General features: G+C 36.9%; 1 protein-coding gene across 1 annotated transcript in view; it reads left to right on the top strand.

Moving 5' to 3' along the window:
* The window catches only part of LOC124709134 (sodium channel protein para), an 878,324-nt gene extending 872,308 nt beyond the window's left edge, over nt 1–6,016 (top strand). Inside the window, exon 34 of the mRNA XM_047240797.1 lies at nt 5,410–6,016. Coding sequence (XP_047096753.1) covers nt 5,410–6,009 — 600 coding nt within the window. The 3' untranslated portion in view covers nt 6,010–6,016. The remainder of the gene's footprint in view (nt 1–5,409) is intronic.
* The last annotated feature ends 9,489 nt before the right edge of the window (nt 6,017–15,505 follow it).

Below are 15,505 nucleotides of genomic sequence, written 5' to 3' on the forward strand. Positions count from 1 at the left end.
TGGGAAATGAAGTTTTTGTTAAACCTGTACATACTATTTTAGGGTGTTGTGTCAATATGGCTTTGTTTCTCAAGATTAAGAAATACAGGCAGTTGACTTTTATTAAAATATTCTAGACTATTATACTGTGAATGAAAGAATTACATGAAGAAAACTGATTATTCCTCCCTATCTGCTGAGAACAACTTCAAGGAGGGCTGCAACTACTACGAAGGTCCCAAAATGTGACCTGGCTCACTACTGACTTACGTGCAGAGGCATTATGTCATATATTTTCAAAACTCTGAGTGTAGTTGACTATTGTTGGTTGCTGTCATCCAGTATTGCTGTCACCCTTGGTGGAAGACTGGTACACACCATTTCAGGACCAGAAACCAGATACTATTGAGTCTCATGTGCTTCTCTTTCCAATTAAAGTTACTGTTATTAAATAATCAGCGTATGTCCTATTGTAAAATCTTCTTGTGGCAGCCAGGACCTTAGACTTATCAAATCAGATTTGATGGTCTCTTGGGGCTACAAAATGTGTTCCCTAACACAGCTTTCTTCTGTTTCTTCCCTTGTATAATTGTCCTTCTTTTCTATTAGTCATTATTCCACATTCTTTTTGCAGTACCAGTGTATGGAAATAACTACATACCATTCTGTAAATCCTTGCTTTTCCTTCAAGGAACAGAATGTCACTGTAATTTATAAAACCACCCCCCCCCCCCCCCTCCCCCTCCAAAAAGTACTTAAGGTGGGTCATGGGTCCTCACAAACTATTGGAAAAATTAGGAATTTACAGGATACTGTGTATCTGTGGAAATGTGTACATGAGTACAAAAAGATTGACGGAAAAACATTTAGAAGAACCTGGTGGTGGGAGGGGGGGGGGGGGGGGACTGCACATGGGAAGAAATAGATGGATCTACTGTTACAGAACACTCTTTGCACCCAGGAGATGATCACATTCTATTTGATAAAACTCAGGCTCTAGCTTCCATGAGCAGATTCTACAATACTCTCTACAGAGAGGCAGTTGAGATTATTAAAATCAACAATAATTTTAACTGTAAAATAAAAGAAAGCCAATAAAAATTTTACACATTTCTCCATCCAGGACTTTTCTTCTTCTCCTTTTTCTTTTTGTGTTTGTGTCATCTAAGGACCATGTGCCAATTTCAATGCTCCCTCCTTTTTTATTCTTTCTTCTTCCTCCAATATTCTATCATTTTCTCACTACATATCCTTTTTCTCTCCTCAGACCATTGTGAGTCTGTCTTCTTCTCCCTCGTGCCTTGGAACTTTTTAACACTTTCTTCTTAAAAGTCTCTTTTTCTGTTGCATTTTTTCACTTATGTTGTTTATTTCCAAATATTTCCTAACTTCTTGAATCCAGGCTGTTGTTGTTTTCTTATCCCAAAGATATTTAAAAATCCATTTGGTTAATGTGTTGCTGTTTGTTCTGTATAAACATCCAAAAAATAGCAGTTCCCTTTTCCATTGCATTTCATTTATGTTTTCTATGTTGCAATATACTTCTTCAATATTCCTTAATTTCCATACCATTTTCATGATTCTTCTTTCTAGGATTTCAAGTTTGAGTAATTTGTAATTCAGTGCTAAACATTCACTTGAATAAAGACATTCTTGTTTTACTACTGTGTTGTAGTGCTATATTTTCAAATTTTTAGATGGAAACCTTCTATTGTAAATGTTCCTGGTTATCCCATTTGCTCTCTCCATTTTACATACTTTCTCTTCAACAGTCAATTATTCTAATCCATTTTCTTGAGCCATTTCTCCCAAATATTTATATCTATTAAACCTCTTTATCTGCCCAAAATCTGTTACTAGGATTTTTGGATCATTTTGTATGTTTTTCATAAATTCTGTGTTTCTACAGAAATTCTTAAACTTTTTTTTTGTCCAGATACTGATTTGTATTCTTGCATTTGTTAGGTTTTCCTAAAGAATGGCAAAATCATCCACAAATGCTACACAGTGAATTTCAATACCTTTGTTCTCATCCTGCTCTTATTGTTAATAGCTTATGTTCTTTTAGTTTTTGTTTCCATTCTCTTATTATTTTCTCTAGGACACAGATGAAGAGGAGCGGAAACAGGCCATCATCTTGTCGTACACCTGTTTTTAATTTGAATGCCTTAGATATTTCACCCCAAAACTATACTTTTGATTTGGTGTCTGTTAGCATTTCATGAATAAGGTTTGCTAGTTTAGATTTAATGCCAAATTCTTGGACCACTTTATCTAGTGTTACCCTATCAACCGAATCAAATGCCTTTTTAAAATCTATGAATTTCACAACCGTGTCTTTAGAGTTTGTAAGACGGTGACGTATTATGGGCTTCAAATGCAAAAATCTGTTCTGAGCAAGCTCTACCCTTTCTAAAGCCACTGTGATATTCTCCCAAATGACTATCAAGTGTTGCTTCTAACTTGTTGAGTAATATTATGGCAAGAAATACACCTCTGTAGTTATGTCATATTTATCACCTTTCTTGTGCAAAGGATGGAAAAGTGCCACTTTCCAATCTTTTGGAATCTTCTCCATTTCTAACATTTCTTCAAACATGATCTGAAGGTTAGTTATAATTTTTGGTTGAGATTATTTTATGAGTTCAGCTGTAGTACAGTCTTCTCCTCTGGGCTTGTTGTTTTTCAGAATACTTATTGCTTTTTTAATTTCTTCAGTTGTAGGTGGTGGATCTACTGTGTGTTTGTGAAGATCTGGAAATTCCAGCTTACAGTTAGGTTCTTCACAGTTCAAGAATTGTTAAGAGTACTTTCTCAGTATTTCACAGTTCTGGGTAATGCTTAGGCTTATTTTAACATTTTCAACTCTGAAGCAGATACTTGGAGCTTGATAGTCCTTTAGATGATTTTTAATCACCTGGTAGAAATTCTGGGAGTTATTTTTAACAAAGCTGTTTTGTATGTCTGGAAGTTGTGACTTCTCAAAAGATCATTTAGCACTTTTTATTATTCTTTCTGTTTCTTTCCTTTGCATTTTCAATTCATCACGGATCTCAGTCTTTCCAGAAAATTTCCAAATTTTCCACTGTTTTGTTCTTTCTGCAACTGCTCTTTGATTCATCCCACCAGACTTTCTTCTTCATTTTTGTTGATCCAAATACATTCTTTACTGTCCTTTTGATTTGTTTGGGTAAGTCTTCCCATTTCTCTGATTTAGCTGTCTTTTAATTTCTTATTAAAAATGATTTTTTGCCTCTTTTATGATGTTGAACCTGAGTGTGTTTTATTTAATCAATTTTTGCTGTCCTTTTTTGGTTTTTACTAGGGAGAAGTTTCAGTTTAATTTTAAGCAGGTAATATTTAGTAATCAGGAATTGCAAATCCCCTGTTTCTTGTTACTTTTACATTCATGAATTCTTTAATATTGCCTTCAGAAATAGCACATTATGTAATTGGAACTCTCCTAGTGTTGTATTTGGAGATATCCACGTTTTTTATTTTCTTTGCAATTTTTTGAAGGAGGCTGACATTAACTTCAAGTGAAATTTTTTACAAAGATTAATTAGTTGTGTGCCATCTCTATTCATTCCTTTTAGGGGCTGTATGATCTGCTACTATTTTTCGAAAAGTTTTTTCCCTCTCTATTTGTGTTTTAAGATCCCCCAGTAGTATCACAACAAGTGAGTTTGGAATTTTTGATATTTTGTCTTCCAAAAGTTCCTAGAACGATTCTACTTTACTTGGATTTTTCTTACTGTAATCAGTAATTGGAGCATGGCAGTTAACAAAGTATGTTGTTTCTTTTTGCATTTCACAATGAGAGAGAGACTGTCTTTCCGAACTAGATTTGAATCCTGTAACGTTACCTACAAAATTTTTATGAATGTATAAGGTGGTACCAAGTATTGGCATGCCTGTCATAATTTTTATTGCTGGTTTGCACTTAAAGATTCTGTGGTTTTTGGCTTTTGTAACATTTTCATCCAAAAAGTGGTTTCTTGTACTGCTTTGTATTTCATGCTTATCAAAGAGAATTGCAAGTCCTTTCTGTTTACCAATTTTTATTTATGAGTTTACATTCAAGGTGCCTGCAAAGAATTTCTTTTTGAACTTGAATTTGGAAGGATACCAAGGATGCTCCAATTCATCCTTACTGCAAATGTTGGGACTCCCCAGAACCCAAGGTAATGATGTGTTGCACTGCATAAAGCAGTGGTGCTTTCATTATTGCCACAGTCTTAATTGTACAGAGAAAGGTGTAAAACTGAATGGGAAATGGACTCCATCGATAAAAAAGATACATGATAGTGTTCAACTGTAGGGCAGTAGGACTGGCAAACAACAGTTTCAACAATGGCCAGTTGGGCTTGAGTTTTTAAACATGTGGCTGTACACAGTCAGTTGTGAGCCAGTGTGTGCATTGGACCTTCATAAAAGCTACAACCCCCCTTGAAGTTGTCTTTCCTCAACTGGGAATGCAATGTTCACTTTCTCCAAGAAATTCTTTCGTTCATAGCATAACGACCTGAAACAGGTGGCTATGGAAGTTTACATTCTACAAAGGCAGTTGAAAAATCAGTGTCAAAAATTTTTATTTAAAGGAAAAAATGTAACTAAATAGATAAATTTCATAATAATACTTCTAAAGAAAGAAACAAAAATGTTCATAGGAAGTTATATCTACAAATTTATATTTTATATAATAGATGGCCGTGCTGTTATCCTCTCAATTGCTGTGCAATTCACTGCAGATTGGTTCTGGAGGGAGTATGATGAATTGTAAGAACATAAAGATTTAGTATTCATTTCTAGAGCAGGATGAGGTGTTAACTGTGAAGAAGTGCTTGCTTCAAGTTTTTGAATTTTACTTAGTTTGCTGTGCCATCACACAACTCTGTCTCACACAAAGATATAAAAATAGTAGCAAAAGCTTTGGTATTTGGTTGGAATACACTGGAGCAATAACATTCTCAGTAGATCTGTGTGGTCTCTCCACCATGTCAGTTTCCTTGACTGCAGATTAATTTCATCTTGCTTTGGTCCAGTCATGGACATTGGACCATTAGGTAGCAACACTTGACTGCTTGTACTCCAAAGTCATTCTGCAATTTTTGATTAACTGTGTTATTATCTATCACCAAACATGTACATATTTATGGATGTAAGTTGAAATGAAAAATTTTATTCATTTTCCTGTGAGATGGCAACTTCTGAATTTGTGGCTATAGTTTCTGTTCTCACTGTACTAGTCCATGTACATGCTCATTCAAAAGTATTATTTTTTATTTTAATTTTAATCATAGTTGAAAGATGACAGCCATATTCATTTTTATTTGTTTGTAATAAATTATGTATGATTTCATTAGTTTTGTGACTGCTGTCATCAGAGAAAATTGAGCTACAGCTAATAAGATATTCAATGTTTTTCAGGCAACAGAAGACGTCCAGGAAGGTCTCACAGATGATGACTATGACATGTACTATGAAATATGGCAGCAATTTGACCCCAATGGTACACAGTATATCCGTTATGATCAGTTGTCTGATCTCTTTGATGTGCTGGAGCCACCATTGCAGATCCACAAGCCAAATAAGTACAAGATAGTGTCAATGGACATACCAATCTGCAAAGGGGACCTAATGTACTGCGTAGATATTTTGGACGCACTCACAAAGGACTTCTTTGCGCGGAAAGGGAACCCAATTGATGAGACTGCAGAGCTGGTTGAGGTTAAAGTGGGACAGCCAGGTTACGAGCATGTTTCATCGACATTGTGGCGTCAGCGAGAAGAGTACTGTGCGCGCCTCATCCAGAATGCATGGCGGAAGCACAAACAGCAGCGGCTTGGTGGGCCCAGTGATGAGTCAGACGCCGTGCCCTGCGATGGCGACATCGACGCAGATGGTAGCGACGATCGTCGACAGACAGCCGTGCTTGTCGAGAGCGACGGCTTCGTCACCAAGAACGGCCACCGTGTCGTCATCCATTCGCGCTCGCCCAGCGTGACGTCGCGGTCAACGGACGTGTGAGCACGGCCGCCCCTCCCCCCGCCCCCGCCCCTGCCCCCGCCGTCGCCTCCGCCGCCCGCCGCCGCCGCCCCCACGCGGACGCCCCGCCTCCCCGGCGTCTCCAGTGGGGTCGGCCGTGCCACGGGAGGGGCCGCCAGCTTCTCACAGTTTTAAAATGGGCTGAACTTGACGCGTGTGTGCTTCGTTTGCGGAAACAGTTTTTATTCATCCTCCATATTGCCAGTGCCACGTTATATATCTGTTTGTAAAATTCAAGCTTTCGAACACGTGAACATGTCGACATGTTGGTTATTTTTGTAAAGGTCGTTTTAGTTTCCTCTCACAGTACCGCCGAAACGCATGGTGTGTCGGGCGGTGTAGTTCTAGAGAGGAAGTCGGCATGAATTGCTTGTAACATGTTTTTTTAAGGGTGAGAAGAGCATGTAAGCTGTGGTTGTTGTTAGAATCTGTTTTCTTCTTGTGCTAACTGTTCCGTGTTTTCGATTGTTATTTTTATACACTATTCTTCCTTTCAGAATCCACAAAGGTATTTTGAATACGTCTCGCGTATGAAAGCATAGATATTTTTGTTCCAAAGTGTCGAACTGTGATTCTCTCCATTCCGTTATCTTTGGGGAAAATTTCGGAAATGTTTGACATAAGAGTTCTAAACTTGTTGCACAATAAATACTCTAAAAATAAAACGGCATTTCACATAATTTATCACCCATCAGATGCCGCCATTTAATTTGCACAAATGAGAAAAGCACAAGCAGATGTGAAGTAGGGTTCTATACAGATTACGTCCCATTTTTTGTACGCTGAGCAATTCACGTTTTGTGTTGTATAAAACTGTGATGAATTTAGAACTCTTATTGTGCTAAGCAATGTGTGTATGAGTGTTCTTTTCTTTTCTACAGAATATTTTTAATTGAGGTCATCAGAAAAATCCCATATTAAAATCTCTTAGTGTAACAGTTGCATTTTCTTGATGCAGTTGTTTAAACATTTGAAATACAAAATGCAATAACAAAAATTTGATTTTCCTGAGACTCTTTTTATATATCTACTTAGATTTGATGACAGTGCCCATAAATGATTACTACTTAAATTCAGCTTCCCAGGAATGGCAACACAAAGATATCATTGCATTGTTAAAACTCATGAAATAAAATTGTTTAAATCAAAGTCAGAATCTAATCAGTTTTTATTATTTTATGGCAAAATTTCATATTTTCTAATTTTTGTAGCATTGACTTTAAACTAGATTACAAATGATGCTATAGTGCGGTTTTGCAGGTATGTGGGATCTTCATGTGACAGATACTTCCCCATGTCTGTGCAGAAACCATCTGCCTGCACATCCTCACACAGCTCCCATCTATATAATTTTACCACAACTGCATAGCAAAATGTTGTTATTATGTACAAATTCCTTCTTTGTTTAAGGTGTTAATATTATTTGGTTCTATTTTTTACAACCAATGGTTCAAAAATATATAGTTCTTCCACCCTTATAAACAAAAAAATAAGGATAACAGTACATGTTATAAGTTGCAGTAAATTTGGATTCAGAATCCAGAATGGTTATACAAATGTGATAACATTTCTTAATTAATAAAATTTGTTTTATATACAAAGATATGAAATAAAGTTATACATTCATCTCTACAGTTTGTTACAGAAATTTATTAACTCATGCAAGTGGTTAATTTTAAGAGTATTTTATTATATTTAAATAATCTCGTTAATTCAGATGTTGTTAAATTTTTAATTTGAAGCAAACTATATATTTGTTGTCACTGCTCTCAGTGTATTAACATAAAACTTAACCTCTGACACCTGTCTAAAAAGCTTCAGTCTTTCCTAGAGCTTTGTAAATTCATGGCTGACAAGTGTGTCATTTGTTGAAGTTAGTCATATTAGTGCAAATTAATGTCCATAAAATGTTATTCATATTGTTAAATATTTTTTTAACACACAGTTTGACTAAAAGTAAATAGCAAAAAATGTTACACATTGCCAGAAATTCCAAGGAATCATATCTGCACTGAAACATCATTGGAGAAATATGTCACATCCTTTATGTGTGTGTAGTATTGGTTCTTTGGAAGTTCGTTGCCGTGTGAGTGGATACTGAACCAAGTTGTAAACATTTCTGCCTGCCTCTTCCCCATCACTACTAGTGTGTGTGTGTGTGTGTGTGTGTGTGTGTGTGTCCATGCACACATGTGCACACAAGTCATGTGTGCGTGTGGTGTGGTGGAGAGAGAGAGAGAGAGAGAGAGAGAGAGAGAATGAGAGATAACATTTTAATGTATGTATGTGTGTGTGTGTGTGTGTGTGTGTGTGTGTGTGTGTGTGTGTGTTTTGCCTGTAGCTGCAGATGCTTGTATGTAAGCATGATTTGTAGGGAGAGACAAAGGGAGAACACCACAAAGCCGATTTGCTGGAAGGAATATTGTGTAATAACAGGCTTTAAAAACAGTTGTTGCTCAAAATATTTCAAAATGTAAGAAACCTTTTGTTCTTCATTGCTTTTGTATGCAAAATAACCATAACAAGCACACAGAAAATGAGCCTTTAGAATGCTAATAACACTTGTGATGCCTCATTTTTTATAAGTTGAATATATTTTGAGAAAATAAAAGATCTTCTCATTCAAGGAAGTGCTTTGTAGCATAATCTTATGAGTGACAGAGAAACACATTTGAATAATCTGAGCATTGTTGTTAATACTTAGCTATTATTATAACTAGCAGAAGGTTATTTGCTTTCGCCAGGCAGGTTATGTGGTACAGAGTAAGTTTATAGGTTCTCAGCACAATCACTAATCAAGTCCCTCTGTCCGTAGTTAGATGTCACATGCTACAGTTTTATTTTAATGTTGAAAAAATCTTCTGTTAATATTATGTTAAATAAGGTGATGAGAGAAGCTAGTAATTACTGTCTTAAGATTCCGCTTCATATATTTTATACAGAATGAAGGCAGAATTTATTTTCACACACACACACACACACACACACACACACACACACACACACACACACACACACTTATACAAACATGGCATTGTAGAATGTAACTTAGTGAACACTGCAGTCACAGTGTTGAAACATAGTTTCAATTAGGCAAACTTGTTACTGATGTTTGCAAGGACATCTCTCCACAGTTCTTCTCATGGCAGAGTCTTCATAAGTATTTTTAATAATAAAGTGGAGAGTAACTTTAAAATTGCATTGGAATAAGTAATTTTTCAGTTTTGATTGTTTTTATACAACAACATACAATAAGAAAATATGCAGAGTGCAAGCTAATCTATTTCAAATTTATTTACGAATGCAAAATTTTGTGAACTAACCATAAATTATGTAGAGATATATAAGCATACAATAAAATTGTGCTTTATTGTATGTTAATATGTCAAAAGTAATGATGCTAACAATACATGCAAGTTAAAAACAACGACTATTAAAAATCTTGAAGCTAACATTTGTATCATGATTAGCATCAGTTATCTGTGAAATTATTTGGCATAGAACATTACAGAAATTTTATCTTTCAGCTAAAGACAAAATTTCTTTTTAAAAAAGATTTGAGGAATATTATAGCCCTATGGACAATTATAAAATGAGGGTTGTCTATTTTCACTCCACAAGATCAAGAGTACATCTACAATTTGCCACAAAACTCATCTGCTTCGTTTTCAGGTTGACAACTTCTGAAATCCATATATCATATTTTCATAGCTTCTGTAGCTCTATAGGCAAAAAACACACTGCTATTGCATAGTGTTCTCTCTTACAAACCAGTGTATCTGAGACAAACCAGCCACACAAAAATAAACAGCAAAAACATTTTCTAATATTTTATGGTGGGGGAGGTTTCATGTGCTCCAAATTTGCATACATAAATAAATAAATAAATAAATAAATATATATATATATCTTTCATAAGAAGAAGTTTTTAAAAACATATACTAGGCAATGTGTCAAGCCTAACCATAAAGATACAGATTGGTTTACAAGAAAAGAACCATATTCTCATGGAAAAGGAGATAATGTTGCCATTTCAATTTTAAGTCTCCAAATTTTGCCTTTATGCTTGCACTTTACTTCCTTTGTACAATGTTTTCAATTTCACGGTTTGTAATATAATTATAATCTGTACATAATACATCATCGAATAAATTTTTGATAACTTATGGAAGAATCCTGCAGTCTGACTTTATAGTAGCTCCTAAATAACACTGCTGCAACACATATGCACTGTTTCATAGTTCCCTTCCAGTAATTATGAAATATATACATCATTGAATAAATCTTTGATAATTTATGGAAGAATCCTGCAGTCTGACTTTCTAATAGCTCCTAAATAACACAACTGCAATACGTATGCATTATTTCACGGTTCCCTTCCAGTAATTATGAAGTGTATTTTATTACATAAATGATATGAATATAATAGAGGGAAACAATCCACGTGGGAAAAATATATCTAAAAACAAAGATGATGTGACTTACCAAATGAAAGTGCTGGCAGGTCGATAGACACACAAACATACACACAAAATTCTAGCTTTTGCAACCAACGGTTGCTTCGTCAGGAAAGAGGGAAGGAGAGGGAAAGACGGAAGGATGTGGGTTTTAAGGGAGAGGGTAAGGAGTCATTCCAATCCTGGGAGCGGAAAGACTTACCTTAGGGGGAAAAAAGGATGGGTATACACTCACACACACACACACATATCCATCCACACATATACAGACACAAGCAGACATATTCAAAGGCCCCCTAAGGTAAGTCTTTCCACTCCCGGGATTGGAATGACTCCTGACCCTCTCCCTTAAATCCCATATCCTTCCGTCTTTCCCTCTCCTTCCCTCTTTCCTGATGAAGCAACCGTTGGTTGCGAAAGCTAGAATTTTGTGTGTATGTTTGTGTTTGTTTGTGTGTCTATCGACCTGCCAACGCTTTCGTTTGGTAAGTCACATCATCTTTGCTTTTAGATATATTATTACATAAATGCATTGACTGTAATACTTATGAGATTGCAGAGGACATATCAACAAATGAGAATTTGGAAAATTTAGTGAAATGTGGCAGAAAAGGTGTTTGTGTACAATTTCAAATGGAAAACTGAAACTACAGTAACAAAAGAGTTCAACAAGGAGGAATAATTGAGTCAACAAAGTGAAAATCAGTTGTTGAATGATTATATGAAAATATTATAGCAACAAAGCCACATAAAAAAGAACTAAATATATGCACCATTGCAGTCTTGGAGTCATGGATGCAGTTGTTGCTTCCTCCTCAGGGGAGCTGTTACAGACATGGCAACGAATCCTTTGTCCCAGTTGGTGCCTGAGAGGGTCTCCCATACACAGTATTGTATGTACTTACCAGGCTCCACCATAGTGCAGTGTGGTATTCTTCATAGATTTAGCAATCCATGAAGCCTTGAAATATTTACATATTCAACTGATGTTACACATGAAGCAATAACCAAATTGTTCATCCAAAGCCAGTAATGCCTTTTGTCAATGATTGTCTGAGCTATATAAATTCTTTGTTCCAAAAGAGTCAGATTTTTTGGCTGTGGGTCACTTATACTGTTAAGTCATGATGAAAACTGAGGGTGAATATGTTGGTTATTGGGTGCTTTGGTGTTGGACAGATAATGGAGCCCCTCAAGAAAATAGCAGGTAAGTAAAGAGGAAGGCCAATATGCACTTCATGTATTTACTATGATGTCTGTGTGATATGATAATATGTACGATATCTGGCATGTGTGTTGACGGCTACCAATCACACTCAATGGACTGACTGTAAATCACAGCCTGTTGTTGTTTTATGGCCTTCAGTCCGAAGACTTGGTTCGTGCACCTCTCCACACTAATCTACTCTGTGCAAGCCTCCATCTCTGCATAGTTGCTTGAAATGAACCAGCTTTCTATAGTCAACCTTGGTCTCCCTGTTCAGGTTTTTATGCGTTATACTTCTCTACATTACTAAATTGACAATTCTTTGATGCTTATGATGTATCCTATCAACCAACACACTTCTATGTCTCATTCTCTTTTTGTCTAAATATTTCTCATCCACATTTCAGTATATAATATCTACAGAAAATACTCCAGAAGACTTAGATTTATATTTGGGTTAACAAATTCCTCTTTTTTTGGAAACATTTCTCTTGCCAATCCAATTTTATATCACCTTTACTTCAGCCCTCATCAGTTATTTTGATCCTCAAATAGCAAAAGTCATCTACTACTTTTAGTGTTTCATTTCCTAATCTAATTCCCTCAACATCATCTGATTTTGTTTGATTACATTGCATTACCCATATTTACTTTTGTTAATGTTCATCTTATACTCTATTTACAAGACACTATCCAGTCCTTTCAACTTCTCCTTGAGATTTTTGTCTTCTCTGGTGGAATTACAATGTCATTGGCAAGCCTTAAAGTGTTTATTTCTTCTCTCTCAATCTTAATTCCCTTCTAAAATTTCTTCTTGGCATCCTTTACTGTTTGCCCAATTGCAGATTTACTAACATTTGGGACAGGCTATAATGTTGTCTCTCTCTCTTCTCAACTTCATTTTCTCTTTATGCCTGTTGACCCATATAACTGCAGTCTGGAATCTGTGAAACTTGTAGGTAACATTTGTTCCTTGTATTGTATCCCTGCTATCAACAGAATTTAAAAACTTTTTTTTTCATTAAATAATATCAAAAGCTTTTTCTATACCTACAAATGTTATAAAAATGATTTTGCTTTTATTCTGTCTATCTTCTAAGAAAATTCATAGGGCCAGTATTGCCTCATGTTTCCCTCCATTTCCCTGAAATCCAAACTGATCTTCCATTAGGTTAGCCTGGGTTGGTTTTTTCACTCTTCTGTAAAAAAAAAAGTTGTGTCAGTAGTTTGTAACTTCATATATTAAACTGATAGTTTAGTAATGTTTACACCTTTCAGCATATGTCTTTTTTGGAACATTCTCCTTGAAGTTTGAGGCTATTTCATCTTTCTCATACATCTTGCACACCAGATGGAACAGTTTTATCGTGCTATATTTCCCAAAGGATGTCAATAAGTCTGAGGAAATCTTGTGTAATCCAGGTGCCTTGTTTGGAATTATATCTTTCAATGCTCTTGTCAAATCATCATCTTCTTCCTCTTCTCTTTCCATCTCACAGTATCACAGTTATCAACTCATCTTCATTTTGTCTGTGCTTGTCTTCCATTTCATTTCCTTTGGCCTTTTCTTCTTTTCCTGATACTGGCATACCAGCAAGCTTTTGGTATTCATACATCAGTTCCCCTTTTCTCCACAGATTTCTTTAGTGCTCTTGTGGGTGGCAGGTATCTTTCTCATGGATGCTCGGACAGCTTTATGTCTCCCTGCTACCCATTTTTGGTTTGCCATTTTCAGTTTCTGTCAACTTCATTTTTAGACACCTACTACACTCTACCTACTTGATTTGCTTTATTTTTAATATTTTCTTTTTTTATCATTAAATTCAGTACTTAATATGTGTTATCCGATGATTTCCAGTGAGCCTTGTCTTTTTGTGTAATGATTTCTGTGCTGTTTTCACTATTTTATCTCTCAAAACTACCCATTTCTCTTCTATTGTATTCCTTTTCCTTGTTTCAGTCAATCATCATCCAATGCTCCCTTCGAAACTATTGAAACCAGTGTTTCTTTTGCAATTCATACAGATCCTATCTCCTTAATTTCCTCCATTTATGCAATTACCTCAGTTTTACTCTGCAGTTGATAACCAATTAATTATGGTCACAGTCCATGAAACCAACTGCAGATCATTTGCGTCCATGTGTAAGTCTGCTGGTAGGGATACTAAATACCTCTCCACCAAAAATTCCTCATGGGGCTGAAAATGGCCTTGCTTCTGCTGTGACCTCCCTTGCAAAAGCAGAGAGAGGCAAGATTCCCTGCAATATGTCTGCCACTGAAATCGGCAACAGTAACTCGGTTGACTCCTCTGGAATGGTCGAAGATTGTGGACTGTGGCATAATGGCAAGTTTGCCTATGTCATGGAGGACAAGGTCTCAACCACGAGAGGGAAAGGAACATGTAGGTTCTAATTCCATGGCTCCATATCAGGACTTGTGGAAACAATTGCCTCCAGTGTCTGTTTGGTGGACAAAAGTGGGATGGTGGAGAGCGTAGTGGGGGTGGTAGGGGATGTGCATGTTGTGAAAATTTGGAGCCTTCTACCAGGAAATTGCTGCAACCAATCCCATCACACAGCTGGTATGGAGATGATGGGGTCGCGGTTATAACAGGACGCAGACGTAACAGATTTGAATGAGATGTCAGCTGCCCCCAAGCAACATCCACTATAAACAAATCAAATGCCTACCATTAGCCCACCCGTGCATCTGGCTGCAATCCATACTGCTGTGGAAAGACTGGGTCCAAATGGCAGCCCCATGTGGAAAATGTGGCAGGCCACAACATCTTGGGATATGTGACTCAGGGTATAACAAATCCAAGATGCCCCATTACCCAGCATTGCCAGGTACATGGCAAGAAAGGTAAGTAGTCCATCATCATGGGACAAACCAGACACAAACTACTTCATTTTGGTCTTTGAAATGCACAGAAACTGCTCCACTTCTGAGGTAGAAGCCAGGTGAAACAGGACATCAGCCAAATGCTGGATACCATTGCAAATGCAAAAATACTTCCACTCGTGCAACACAGTTTGCTGATTGTTATTGGATACAAGGGTACAAGAGGAGCCCTTGATAGCAAACATAACTGATAGCATGCGAGTAGTTGCTATTGAGAATGTTGGTCATAGTTTGGCTCATATGTGTTTCCTGTCCCAAGGGTGCTCTGGGACTGGCCACAGAGAAGGTTCACAAGATTTTCAGTGTTCCTATTGATCACCAGCCTATAAATGTGGCACTGTGCCAAAACCTTCATACAAGACATACTCCAGTAGAGAGGATGCAACATCAGAGGGATGACGACTTGACAGCTTTGCACTTCTGTGGCAAGCATGAGGACTCCCTGGACGACACTGAGTTGACCATGTAGTAGAAAAAATTCGAATCTGCTCCTGAAGGAGCACATTTTGATCATCCCATCTGGGCTGGTGGCATGATTTTCCAGAAAAGTGGGTCGGTGGCCCTGACTTCTCATGCCGTCAAAGGAAAACCCAGAAATGTCTGCCAAAAAGTATCATACAATGTGACAATGGGAGCCTTCTGCCCATTGAACTCTGGATCAGATCCCACTGATGACTGTGATAATGCACCTGCTTTGGTGTGCAGGGCTGTGGACCAGTAATAAATTTCACGTAAATGATTACTGAGACAGAGAGCACCCTTTCACAATCAGTGGTCAGTCCTATCTGGTAGCTAAGAGCAAGGGCTGAATAATGAAATCAATGGCTTGTGGTTGGTGGTGAATAGGACCTCTGCTTCATATAAAACAGCAGGAAACTTTTGAATGACAGCCAGTGCCTCCTTTTGCAC

Source organism: Schistocerca piceifrons, chromosome 7 (genome assembly GCF_021461385.2).
Source record: "Schistocerca piceifrons isolate TAMUIC-IGC-003096 chromosome 7, iqSchPice1.1, whole genome shotgun sequence".
Lineage (NCBI taxonomy): Eukaryota > Metazoa > Arthropoda > Insecta > Orthoptera > Acrididae > Schistocerca > Schistocerca piceifrons.